Source organism: Primulina tabacum, chromosome 8 (genome assembly GCF_025594145.1).
Source record: "Primulina tabacum isolate GXHZ01 chromosome 8, ASM2559414v2, whole genome shotgun sequence".
Taxonomy (NCBI): domain Eukaryota; kingdom Viridiplantae; phylum Streptophyta; class Magnoliopsida; order Lamiales; family Gesneriaceae; genus Primulina; species Primulina tabacum.
The window spans coordinates 2107946-2122648 of NC_134557.1; the positions used below are offsets into that span (position 1 = coordinate 2107946).

At 34.2% G+C, this 14703-nt stretch overlaps 1 protein-coding gene across 1 annotated transcript; it reads left to right on the forward strand.

Moving 5' to 3' along the window:
* Nucleotides 1–4781: 4781 nt before the first annotated feature.
* Nucleotides 4782–6648, forward strand: LOC142552832 (ethylene-responsive transcription factor RAP2-13-like). The gene has a single exon (XM_075662692.1). It carries the CDS (start codon nucleotides 5491–5493, stop codon nucleotides 6433–6435), a length of 945 nt encoding a protein of 314 aa, XP_075518807.1. The 5' UTR covers nucleotides 4782–5490; the 3' UTR covers nucleotides 6436–6648.
* The last annotated feature ends 8055 nt before the right edge of the window (nucleotides 6649–14703 follow it).

The window sequence follows — 14703 nt, forward strand, 5'->3', positions numbered from 1 at the left end:
CTCTTTTGTCAATATTTTTAGTACTTCTTTCGTTCACTTTATCGTATTCCAAGTGTTTTTAACTTTGTTAGGACAGTGTAAATGCAATGTACAGTGGTCCGAATGTGCTTGTTTGAATTTCGAGGATGTACAAATTGAATTTCCAAGAGTAGACTAGAGAGCGCCGCCTCATATTAGTTTCTGTGTTGCCTTATGTTTATATAGCAAACGAGACATATTTTGACCGACACTTGGCATTTAAATGATTTAGGATTCAACTTTGAATTGAAGCCCGGTTATAGATTTGTATTCAAACAGACAATGAATTTGAAAACAAGTTTATTTGCAAATTATTTTTTAATTCTTTTTCTAAATATTATTACAAATCTTGAATTTTATGATTTAATTGATTCGAGAAACTCTCTCCCCAACTTACTGTAATTACTTCAAAAATATGCAAATATAAGATTTTATATTTAAAAAATCAAACTCCTATTTAAAAATCTAATTAAAATATATAGACTTCTTCTTCCACATTTAAGCATTTATTTTTATAAACCAATCACCTAGAATATCGGTCCAAATTATCAGGCTTGTCATTCAGAAATCAATTTTTCAACAATATTAAAATTACTATTGCGATTATAACAAAATTTAAGAGAAAATTTACAACAACTGCAGATAATTCATCGACTCAAAAATGTATAATTAATTTTTATACATGGTTAATAATGATAGTAATATGACTGCGTTGCCGAAAACATCATTTTATTCAATTTGATGATAATAAATAAGTGAAGTTACACGAATTTGGGTCTTGAAATTTTTTAAAAAAATTTGGGACCCCATTTGACACCCAACCACCTGAGCTCCAACACCTCCGGGAAAGAAGGAAATTTATTTAAATCAAATGAGAAAAAATTCAACATTGCCTCCTAATTGAATTGGACAATTTCAAATTTTATGTAAATTAAATAATTAATTATCACTATCATCAACAAAGACACGTTCTTTTGCGTTAACTAACTAAACCAACTTTCCTGGTTAGTTGAACTCTGGTTTTCTGAATTTCAAACACTTAAAATTCTGATTTATTTTCAAACATTATCGGCTTATCTATTTGAGTTCGAAAAATACCTATATAACATTTTCTATAAATACTCGACAACGAGGTATGACCTAAACGAATTGTCCTCCAATTTGAATCAATTCGAGCACTACACTTCTGATTCATTTTCGAACTTCGAATCGACATACAAAACTCTTGTAATAATGTCGGAGCTCAAATTCATCGTACATATGTAAAACAGAGTTAAGAAATTAATACAGGTTAAACTTTTTTTAAAAAAAAAAACGAATCATCTCCAATATAATTCATTATGTACATCTTTTCCTAAAAAAATTCGACCAAAATTATTATCCCAAATTTCACCTAAAAACGAAATAGTATTCTATTATCTAGTTCGATTTATTTGAAAACATGGGAGTATTCTTCACGATCGGGCTCTCAAAGTATATTTTTGTTTTAAATAATTTAAAACCTCGGCTAATGCTTAAAAAATGATGAAATAAAATCTAAAACTCGGTTGAGACAGTAGATCTGCTACATACTCTTCAACTATTTGGAATTTAATGAATTTTTTTTAATAATAGGAGAATTCACGGTTGTTAGTATTTGATGAGCGTTGAGTAAAATTTCATACTAATGCAATATTCTACAAACTATATTAGTCAGTTAAATCACAAGTGAACAAATATTATGTGACAAGCTCGTTCGATAAGGTCGAAATCATTATGATTATCGGTTAAACGTTCGCCTACTTCACCAAGTCAAACACCACATTTAACATATTTAATGAATAATTTTGTTTTACGTATTCGTTGCATTGGGTCCTCCTCTTCAATCAGTATAGATACATATATAAAACGCATACTTGCTTTAAAAAATTCATATATTTATTCTTGAGATACAAAACACACACATTAAATAACCTTAAAACGAAATTTCTTCCCTCGGGCTAAAGTTGATTCCAAAATTAACTAATACTCAACCGATTTAATTTAATTCTTCGTTTTAATACAATGCAGGAGATGAATTGTCATATAGATTTGAATTCATGCATCTTCTTTAATTGAGAAAACATTATTTCAGTACATCACGTGAAGTTTTGACTAAAATTTCATTTATTTAGTTAAATCAATGTATATTATTCACCCTTACACGTGCCTGCGTCAAACCTGCTCCCTAATCAATTCCAACGGCGTGATATTTTTATAATAAATATTTTTTTATTCATATACTATCTGAGAATTATACTATAATATTTTAAAGTTTTTTTATATTATATTAAATTATAGACAGAAAATTGTGTGAGACGGTCTCACATGTTGTATTTTTTGAGATAGATCTTTTATTTGGGTCATGCATGAAGAAATATTACTTTTTATTGTGAATATCGATAGGGTTAACCCGTCTCACAGATAAAAATTCGTAAGACTTTCTTACGAGAGACTTACTCCAAATTATATTACATAAGAGTCGTTAAAATCAGTAACATCTTTTTTGTTTGGAAAGACGTCAACTGCATACAAAACCATACATTTGTCAACTGAAAACAAAACCATACATTTGTTCGATACTCCTTGAGTTAATTCATCCAACCAGGATTCATAAATCCTACGAAATAATTTAATCAATCTTAAAAAAAACGTGACACGGGTAAACGCGTGCCCTTTTGATCAAATGTTAAGATTAGGTGAATGACAAATTTAATTTCAAATTTTGTAAAATCAAGATTTGAATCAACTTCTCATAAATTGCGTGACTTGGCATGTGGGGAAGGGATACATTCAGCAAGTGTCGCAGGGGATTCAAGCCGAAGATTATGGCGGTACACGTGTGAACCACGTGGTTTGAGTATTACTTCAGCCGTTCTCCGCCGCAGGTCCCGCCGAGAGAATAATAAACGAATATTCTTTTCTCGGTCAAAAAAAAGAGAGAGCTTCAATTTTGGGACAAATTCCATTTTTCTTGCTTGAAAATCTGGTAGCTGGTTGCTTTCTACACATACAATTAGTACATAAATAAAATAATCTATCCTTTAGGAATATTTATGAACGTTCTTTTTTTAAAAAAAAAAAATTTAAATGTTCGTGAGAACATTGAATTCAGACCAGGTATAAATTATTGATTATCCGATGAATTACTAGTTAAATGAAATCGATAATTGCGAATTATTATTGTTTAATCTCACAACATTAATGTTTAGTGACATTTCCAAAGAAAAAAAATACACCATAGTCAACGGACACAAATATTGTATTTCAACATCATGTGACTTGAACTTTTAGAATAGCTTGTAAGTCGGGTTAGTAAGATAAACCGCATGGAACAAGGTCATCGAATAAGATGTTAATATGATCTCGAACTCTGAATATCGGTCAAACGATCACCTACTCGATCAATTCAAACAAAAATCATTAATTTTATTGTTCTATTTCTTGTAAGTAAACATTAATGATCATAACACGAAAGTTTTACTTCAACGGGGGGGGAGTCATTTATATGGCCTACGATTTTTTGTTTTTAACCACCGATATTGGAAACTATTCGTTCCTCGAAATAGTTGCTTGTTCTCGTGAAGGTTTCAACTTTTACCATCTTTTCAGCTAAATATTTTTTGGGGATACGTCTCCCTCGAAATTAATGTTGCCTTATGTAAGATTTATCTGCTTAAGTTGTCTTTAATTTGATAGATTAAGAAAATTTTGTTTAGCAGTGTGATACCTCATGGATGGGTCCACTGCCCTGGCTCATCCGGTATTCTCCTATAAATACCAGGTTTGAGTGTTCAGTTAATTAATTCAATATATACTATTTTTCAGCAGCATCCCTAACTGCTCTACATTTATATCCTCAGTCTCTGACTTGAGCGTCGGAGGAGCTACGCCAGGACACCCTCCTGGCCCCCTTCTAAAGGTCTTATTCATGAATTCAGGCTCAGGACAATTCCAAAACCTGCGTCTGGACTAGTGACACTTGCTGAAATCGGACCCTAAATTTCCCGTGAGTATCACGGTGCATTTATTGTCCTCATTTTAGATACAAACTATATGTTTGATCTCATATAATAAATATTTTTTTAATATAATGATGATAATTTGATATACTACGAAGATAATACTTTTTTTATGTAAAGTTGAACTAAACGTTATCTTAATCCCAAAGCAGAAAATTTTGTACATTGGAAACTCAATAATAATTTTTTTTGTAGTTATGTTTTGATGGTGAGTTTGAATAATTTTACGAAAACGAGCATTCAATAGTTTTCTCGGGGAAAAAATAAGAATAATAATAATAATAATAATAATAATATTTCTTTGAAAACGAAAAGAGAAGCAACATCGAGAGGCAGCAATGTGTGTGTGAACTCAGTTGCCCGAAAGTCAACAGACCAGCAAAAGATTTCATTCAATTCAAACGACACCTGCCAATTGAAGCAACTGCCACGTTTTGGCCTTTCATTGGCTAAAGGCAACCTGACAAATTCTTGCAATACGCACCGCAAAATTTGAGCAAGGTTTAATTTAGAATCCTTGGAAATTTCCCTATTTTATTGTTATATTCTTTGAATTATTTATTATTAATTTGGAATTATATTAATTTATCTTTGACGTGGATACAAGTGGTAGATTAATTTTGAATCTTGGTTACAATTAAATTTTAGCATCTCACTAATTACGAGGCGGTTGAGTGTGAAAATGAATGGGGTGCCACCATTATATAAAGAGAGGCGGGCGAAGGGACGAACGGCAGAAAAAAGCAAAAAGTGAGTTAAAAGAGAGAGATATATACTTCGCATTTCTTCTTCTTCTTCTTCTCATTTGCACACACTTCACCTTTTGTATTTCCCCCCTTCTCATTCGCCCCTCGTCTTTGGTCCCTTTCTGTAAATCATCTGTTTTTCAAGGATTTGATTTATGGGTTTGTTTTTAGTTCTTCCATCCTGTAGATTAATGAACTCTAAGCAAACTTAGAACAATACTTTCAAGAAAGCCAGGTGTTTTCAGAGCGAGATCTGCTTCTTTTGATCGGTCTTCTGTCGTTTTAATCAGCCAAAATATGTTGTTTTGTTTAAGTAATTGATATTTATTCTTTTTTGTTTTTTGTTTGATAGTCTTTTGAGGCTTATTAGTTGTTCCCTCAAGATTGGTTTATACTTTAGTCACGGGATATAAGGGGTTGTCTATTTTCGAAATCCACTTTATTCCTCCATATATTCAAGAAAAATAACCCCAAAAAAAAAATTTGCATATTCATTCGTTAGGGTCCTTTATTTTATTTTTTTCAAGAAAAAAATGCAATCTTTGTTCATATTATCTACTTGTGTTTGTAAAATACCTCCTGTTCTTTAATTTTACCTAAGAAACAGGTCTTCTTTTGTCTAGTTCAATTGTATTTATTATTTAAGAAAATATTTTTATATATTAAAGAAGAGAAAAACTAATTTAATGGCAGCTGCAATGGATTTTTGGAACAATGCAGCAGCGGCTACCGTAGGAGAGCCCTTTAGGGGTGATGAGTTGATGGAAGCACTTGAACCTTTTATGAAAAGTTCTTCCTCAATTCTGTCTCCAAATCTTCCTTCCAATTCTTCTTTTTATTCTTCTACTTTAACTAATGACGACTGTTACTATGATTCCACCTCCAGTTCCTATTCCTACAATTCTTACTTCCCCTCTGACCAGCTTGACTATCCAGAGAATGGGCTGTCAGGGGCCCATCATTATCAAACTGGGCTAACCGAACAGTATCCATCTATTGGACTCAACCCAATAAGCGAAGCACAAATGGAAGAAATACAAGCCCAGATGGCTTCGGGTCTATATCAGGCCCAGGATATGATGATTCATGACTCAAGTCCAGTCTCTATGAACCCAGTGGGCACCACACCCTCAAAGCCCACGAAGCTTTATCGGGGAGTGAGGCAACGTCACTGGGGAAAATGGGTGGCGGAGATCCGTTTGCCGAAGAACCGTTCCCGGTTGTGGCTTGGTACCTTCGACACAGCGGAGGAGGCGGCGCTGGCTTATGACAAGGCGGCTTACAAGCTGAGAGGAGACCTCGCGAAGCTCAACTTTCCACATCTTCGCCACAGTGGGTCTCATATAGGTGGGAATTTAGGGGAGTACCAGGCTCTCCATGCCAGCGTCGACGCCAAGCTGGAAACCATCTGCCAGAGCCTTGCAGAAGGCAAGAAAATTGATACCAAGAAATCAAAGAGTTCCAGGACCAAGAAGGCGGTTGCAGCTTCGGCGGCGGAGAGTGACGAGTCCAGTGGGTCACCCGTATCTGATCTGATGTTTCAAAGATTTGCGGAGGAGGAGCAACCCGACTGGGAAATGTCCTACTTGGAGAAGTACCCTTCGTACGAGATTGATTGGTCTTCATTATAAATTCGAAAATCGAGTTCACCATATTATTTTATTTCCTGCAATGAAGTTTTTGGCATTTGCAGGTGGGCAGTTCCTTCAATAATTCTTTGTGTTCAAAGGTAGTTGGAATGGTGTATTAGGTTCCCCCGTCTGGTTATTTAGCTAGTTTTTACATGGTTAGACCAGGGTTTGGGGATATGCTCTTTTTCTATGTCTATTATTATTATCAGTGTACTTGATATGGCTTGTGTTACAGATATCTCAAGTTTAAATTCAAGAACAAAACAGCAGCACTACTACTACATGGTTTGAACAGTAAATAAATTTTGATTCTGTTATTGAACGAGATGATAGGAAATCGAGGTGTATAAGCTATATAATTACATCCCATTGGTTTTCAGACAATTACGAATACTAATTGTAAAATAAATAGGATATCAAAATCTGAAATATACACAGCTTGTTCATGCGGAAACAATAAATATTCTAGATCATGGTAATTTGCAAAATAGTTGCTCTAATGAAGAAATCATTCTAACTAATTACAAGCAAGTTCAATAAAAAAAAAAATCAACGCTAAAATTCATTATTAGTTTTTCATAATTAATATTATTAAACGACCGGACCAATATTTCTTTAAGAAGCGTGTCGCACAAAGACAAAGAAAATATCACGAATGGTCGCTTCTTGTCAATGCAGTGCACAGTCCAATTAAGCTGAAGGAAAACTAAAATAAATCCGACCATCGTCGGTCTAACCCCTTTCCGGCTTGGTCAGTCCAACCAGTCAAGATTCTCAACACCCAAGTTCGTTTCCGCAGCTGCCACCATTTTGGTACATATAGAGTACCATTCTAGATGAATTGTATAAGCAACTGGAGATTCATTGCCCAGTTAAAGCAATCTACATCCTTTGCCGATGATAACGACGAAGTAGATGAGGTCAAATCATCGGCAGAAAAGCCTGGAAGATCGTCAGATTTGGCCCCTTGTATGACACCAATATTCCATTCGATCAGTCGGCCTCCAAGAAGCAGGCCTGGCAGCATCTTCTTGGAACGACCCCAGAAAATGAATCGGAAGTCATCAGCGCCTACATGGCTGCAGTAAGGGGAATACAAGACGAAGCACGTGATCGAGGCTTACGATGATAACCTTGGAGAGATCAAAAGGTCCGATTTCCGTTGGATAATGGTGCAAGTTGGTTGCTTTTTCCTCCAATTAGTTCTAGAAGAGTAGTCACGGATAAGCACCACCGCCCTTGCGATGTGATCCAGGCCATCCGAGACCTAGTTCTTGGTCCTAAACCTGAACGGGATGAATCAGATGATGACGATGATTTTGATTTACAAGCCAATGGGTGTGGAACACTAGCGCTGCTGTAGATGATCAAAGAAGAATTCTGAAAGCTACCAAGTTGAGACAGAAAGGTATCAAAATCAAACAGAAAATTAGCAAGGATGGTCGAAACGTGGGGTGCAGAGGAATTTACTTCAAGAAAGCTTTTTCGGCGCTCGTCTCTACTTGCCTCACATAAAAGTCACAGTTGATGCGGAGATTGTACCCCAAGACTTAAAATTTTATGAGATGAATCAACCTCCGATAGAAAAACATCAACGAGAGCTTGCATTCAGTTTATGAGCGAAATTATCCGCACACCGAAAGACGTCCAGCTTCTTGCCAAGGAAAGGATTATTCTTGGAACTCAACAAAATAGAGACAAGTTGCGCGGAATATTGAGAAGGCTCGGATGCGAGGACGTTGTTACCAAGCATCTCTACTTTGTGAAGCTCCAAATCACTGATTACTCTGGCCCCGAATGGCAGGGAAGGCTTAAGATACTTCCTACTGTGGTTGTGTTTCTTACATTGGTTCAAACGGTTTATTTAATCCTCAATTGTCATCATCCTACGTCCAAAAAATGGTCACTAGTTAGTTGGAAGGTGATCCCAATAGTTCCTTCGAAGTTTTTATGCATCGATACAATTATATAGTATTTAATTCATTCAGAGTTCTCGTATTCATCAATTCAATAGGGGCCATTGCTAATTTGTTGCAGCCCTTGATCACCAAAAGAGAAAGACTTGCCATTGCACCTTTCTCCACTATCCCAATCCTCCAAAAGCCTCAAATTTAAAAGCTCCGAGCGTCTCAATTTAATTGAGGACTCTCATGTTGTTAAGTTCAGATAATTCAAAGTTTAAATATATGACAACTCGATGTACCGAAGATGATATCTCTGCTTCACAACTTGAATTGGTGACATGGAAAAAGTTTTCCTTCGCCTCAATGTGACATGCACGTAAAATGCATTAAACCCTGGAGCTGACGGGATCTAAAACTTCTAATAGCTGACTCGTTCTTAGTTTCAGCTATAACCAGGCTTGTGAAAATAAGTTTCTTCAAATATTCCTCAGGCAACATCCGTTCTTCAGTTTCCATGCAAATTTTATTTTGGTATAAGCCCTTCAGCCATCCACAATGGTAATAGTTTCTCCACTGGCATCACTTGGATAAAGAAAACAAGGCTTCAAATGTAATGGTAAGTGATTGCAGCTTAAACAAAGGACACTCATTACTATATCACAGGCTTCCTGTAGTCTTTCAAGCACCCGCTTCCATTAATCCAAATTCTTTCCCCTCAAGATACGGCCGGTGACGGCTATAGGCAAAGGTATTCTCCCCCACAAGCACCTGGTATTTGAGCTCCAATCTCCATTTGATTCGGACGTCTGAAAGAAGATTCTGAAGCATTTCCCTCATTTGTGACTCCCATTTGGTCATAGGAGCTCCTTCCCCCTCCAACAGCAATTGCTCAGTCCTGGCTATAACAGCAGGTACCATGGCGATTGCACCTGCATAATGAAAACATTTAGGGTTAGGATGGATTTGTATGTGCTAAAAATTGTAACATGTGCAGGAATGAACAAAATATGCGCGCAGATTAAGACACAACGACCAAGTCAATGATGCTCGTTGACGAAACACGGTCTATTATTAGGTCTTTGTTTATTGAGGATATTTTCTAAATAACAAAATTTGATGTGTACATCGATCGTCGTAAACTTGTAATAACTCAATATTTTAATTATTTAATAAACATACATTATTCTAAAAATTTAACAAACAAAATATTTAAACATTTATATATTTTAGAAATGTGAACGATTGTGGTGGACGTAAACAAAACGAACTGATTTACGAACTTTTTAATTTGATTCAAAAAATATTTGATTGATATTTGAGTTTATTGAATTCAAGTCGAATTCGAACATGTTTAAACTTTTTTCAAGCCGAATTTGAGCTCAAAATTATATTTTTCGATAGTTCGCAAGCCTATCACGAACCTTGATATTTATTAATATAACATAAATTTATTAAATAAAAAAATTTCGAGTCTTTCGAGCCGAACTCGAATCCGAACATTTATTCGAATCGAAATCGAACACAAAATTTAAATTTGAGTTTCGAATCGAACTCAAGCTCAAATATATTTATTTCAAGCCGAATTCAGCATTTCCGATTCCCCTGCCATGGATCCCTCGCTGATTTGGATCAAATTATTAAATCTTTCTTGAGACACGAAAAAAAAAATAATGAGCGAAGTTATGTATATGCCAACAATATTACCAAATTATACGTAATTTAAAAATTAGTACAAATAAAGTAAACAATGAGCAACAAAGTCCGAGTGGATTTCCCAGTGAGAAAAAATGGGAGGATTTTGGGTAGCATATGCTTATAAGTTACATAAATTTGAAAATTATTTCAAATATAATTTAAACTCTAATTAGCCCACCAATATATAGGTTTGGCCCAAAACTTAGCTAACTCATTTGTTTTTTATTGGATCGAATGTGGCCCAATGATCCAAAGCCTAACCCAGATAACAAAATTAATTCCAGACATTTTATTTGTTGTTGTTTCAACACGATATATACGTTTTATACGAATACTATTCAATTTTTTAATATTGGAGCTCAAACTCATCAAAGTTATCGAGCTAGCTCGAAACGTACAAGAAATTCTTTTCGAAAACTTAATTAGCTTACTTATCGACTTCTATCAAACAAAATGATTCGAATAGTAATATTCCAAACCTTTTAATCGAATTGTATTTAAGAAATATAAATTTGATTAGGCAGCCATTACACCAAGAAACAGACAAATATATGGTTTTTTTAAATAAAAAAAATAGAATTTTTTATTTTATTTTTAAAGATACCATTTGTTCCACTCTTAAATCTACTGTGGATCGAACACATATTATTAGTTTTGAAAAATATATACTAATTCATCATTTCATCTGTATTCTAATCGATTGGTTGGCGACCAAAAAAATAATTATTTTTAGCGTTTAGGAGAAATCTAATTAAGTATATTATTTAGTCGGGTTTCTATTTTTTTCAAGCTAGACAAAAAAATTTCAATTTCCAACGTATTAATCATTACCTGTTAAAAAATTGATCCCATGATTATTATTTCTTCATCCAACCCTATTCTATATATATTTTCACATGGGACATATGGGTCAATTGGAAGTTTCATGTTTCAACGATAATATGAGGTATATATACATACATTTATACTATTCCATACAATAGACAAAAACTTCTGTTAGACGATCTCACGGATCATATTTTGTGATATGAATATCTTATTTGGGTCATCCATGAAAAATCATTACTTTTTATGCTAAGAGTACATGTAGGTTTGATCCGTCTCACAGATAATTATTCGTGAGACCGTCTCACAAGTGACCTACTCCTATACTATATTATTAAGTGTGAGACTTTTAGAGTAACTATCCAAGAGGAAACCAAAATACTTAATTCTATAATTACCCTTCTTATCCTACCAAAAACTTCCTTAAGTTATTCCATATTTTACATATATAGAAAAAAATATAAACAAAACTTCTCTTTTAAATCGAACAACTCTTCTAAATTTAAAATAATTTCGTGTTAATTGTTTAATATTATTTTATCAAATTAAAAATAATAATAACATATGCAATGCATGTGCATCTTTTACTTGTACATATTATGTATATGTGTATAAATCACATTTGTCTACATACCTCTTATTATCCTTGAAACTAATATGAGTGTTCAATATCTACGTGTGATGGTAGATGCCTCACATTGAGTGGACTAAGTCTTAGAATATATATATATAGACTTGGACAATTTTCTTCGTTTGAATTAGCTTTTGGAGTTGAATTATATCCAAATCTGATATCAGAGCATAAGCTCACCATTATGTATTAGAACTGTCCTATGGGCCATCCAATAATGTCTGGTAAATTTCAAGCTTCAAATGTTCATTCTTATGGGCGTGAAGGAGTATATTACATGTCATACCTCAGTCGAATTAATGTCATGTGAATTGTATGTATGGAGTTAATCAAAGTGTGTTAGATGTCTTATATATGTTGAATTCTAGTTTTTTTTAATATGAAAAGATGGACCATTTTCTGTTCACCGTTAAGCTGGTTCATGTACATTTATTTTGGCCACATCCGCATGCTCGACATAAAGTTTGTTATCTATAAGTAGGGGTGGGAAAAAATACCGAAATATCGAAAAACCGTACCGAAAAAAATACCGAACTTACCGAAAAAATCGGTATACCAAACTGATACCGTACCGAAATTTTCAATATCGGTATCGGTATCGGTATGAAATATTTTTTTCGGTATATACCGAAATACCGAAAATAATTTATTATTATTATTATTTTTTAAATTTAAGTTCGGTATACCGAAAAAATATCGGTATACCGAAAACACGGTACCGGTATGAAATTTTTCCATACCGAAAATTCGGTATACCGAATGTGCGGTATACCGAATTTTCGGTATCGGTATCGGTATGAAAAAATCTCATACCGATATTTTCGGTACGGTATACGGTACCGTAGTTTGTTACAGTATACCGTACCGTACTCACCCCTATCTACAAGGTATGACTTGGAAAGAAGAGTGAAAACAAAATTGAAGTCATTTAATTCATCCCAAGATAAGAAAATGGATATATTTAGGTTGGATAAACTGAAGTGCGTTATTTTAATAATCAGACACAAAAACTATCTCAAGATATTGAACACGCGTTGGAAAGAAAAATTTCATGATATCTTTAGGATATTATGAACGTATGTTGGACTAATTTATTTGTCAGTACATGAATCCTTTTTGACAAATTTGAAATTTAATTCAAGTGATTTCTATAAGACATTTGTTGTATATACAATTATCACTATAATTACTATCATTTTTGCGATGCGATCGTATATATTCTCATTTATTAGTTGTCACGTATCGATTGAATAAAATATCTGGAAGTTACATATATAGACTTATACAATCATCCCCCTTGAGCTAGCTTTTGAGTTTGAGTTAGATCTTAGTTTCAATCTTAACATGATATCAGAGCTCAGGTTCCACTGTTACGTGTTAATGGACTGCCCAACCACCCGTTCTGCCCATAATTGTGTTATTTGTAAACTTCAAGCTCCATATGTTCATTCATAGACGTGATTATGGTGAGTTATTGTCCACATCGGTTAAATAAAATATCTGAGAGTTATATATATGGACTTAGACAATCATTCACTCTTGAGCTAAATTTTGATGTTGAGTTATGTCAAAGTCTCAATCTTAAAATCATTATTATTATCATTGTGAGTTCCTTAATACGAATCGCTTAAAAAACTAATTGCATTACTATATTTATATTCTTCACCGTACTTTATTATGTTGCATGTTGAGCATATAAATATTAAGACCCTACACTAACTATACAGGTTTATTAAATGTTGAACACTGAAAATATGTTCTAATAACATTAAAAATTTAAAATGCAGTAAAAATAATAATCTAATTCTTTATATAAAATTGATTTTAAAATAAATATTCAATTTATTTACACATATAAACGAAGAGTTTGAACCTATCTTGACACCCTGACCACATTTTTTTTCCTTGTCATGATAACATTATTGAATCCAGTTTTGTTGAGAGTTGCTATTCTAGTTGTTAGAAAGCGTGTTTCTTATTTTAGGATTGTACTGGTATAAATAGAGCAAATAACAGAACAATAGACAGTTGAGTTGAAGATTTTTTGTTTGGCTTGGTGACATATGCTACAATGTGAAAGATGTAAATTGCGAGAAATAAAAGACAGTAACTTCATACGTGTTAAGGAAATATGACCAAGTCTTTGGTGCCAAAGAGTTTCTATAGAAGGTTTACATACATTGTCTTGATCTGAATTAAAATTGCTAGAAGGCAAGACATTATTACAACTGATATTACAGGTTGTTTGGAGCTGCGAAGGAAAGCTAGATGAATCAAAAAAATATAATCCATTGCGTTCTTTACCAATCCCCAGAATCTTCCCATGATGTAGGTCCTGAAAGACACAAAAATGGGGATAAAAAATAACTGAGCACTGATGTTCTTTTGTAAAACGAGAAATGGACTGTAGATTGTGATTGAAAGCAGGGACTTGAAGGACATTATGAAGAATAATGGAATCAGGTATGGCTATGGATCCTAAGGTGGAAACATTTGTGGTATTGCCATCAGGCATCTTAACCGAACCTCGAGGAGAACCACATGAATGAGAGGGAAGCAAAACAGAATGTCGTCCCACCATATGATCATTAGCACCGCTATCAATGATCCATTGTGAATTCAAAGAAGAAGGTGAGATAGATGAGGTACCTGCCATATTCACTTCAGGAGTATTAGAAATGTCCAAAACGCGGTCCTTGTTGAGGAGTTTCAAGATCTCAGCATATTGCTCCGGGGTAAACAAAGCAGCATGAGAGCTGACAGTGGATTCTGTTTGAGGTGCACAGTTGTTAGACATATTAGCATTTCTGTTTTTGTATCCATCCTTCTGAAATTGTGAAGACTGATTCTTATTCCCAGGTTTGTGTAAACGATGACCAACTGGATATCCAATTATCTTGAAGCAATTCTCCTTTGAATGGCCAATCATGTGACAATGCTCACATGTAAGCAAGTCTCGCCTCTGATCAAGGAATCTTCCTTTAGCAGAATAAAAAACAGAAGTTGCTGGTTCAATGACTTGTGGTGTTGCTGCCATTAAGGAGCGATGAGATTCCTCATGAGCAACCATGGAATATGCTTGACCAACTGAAGGCAGCAGAGTCATTAGTAAGATCTGGCTTCGAACAAGTGCATAACTCTCATTAAGTCCCATAAGAAATTGCAAGAGCTTATGTTGCTGGTCATGTTCCAGATATTTTCGAGCAGATTCAC

Excerpts from the sequence above, each read along its gene's own strand:
- LOC142552832 (XM_075662692.1), top strand. The coding sequence starts at position 5,491 with ATGGCAGCTGCAATGGATTTTTGGAACAATGCAGCAGCGGCTACCGTA.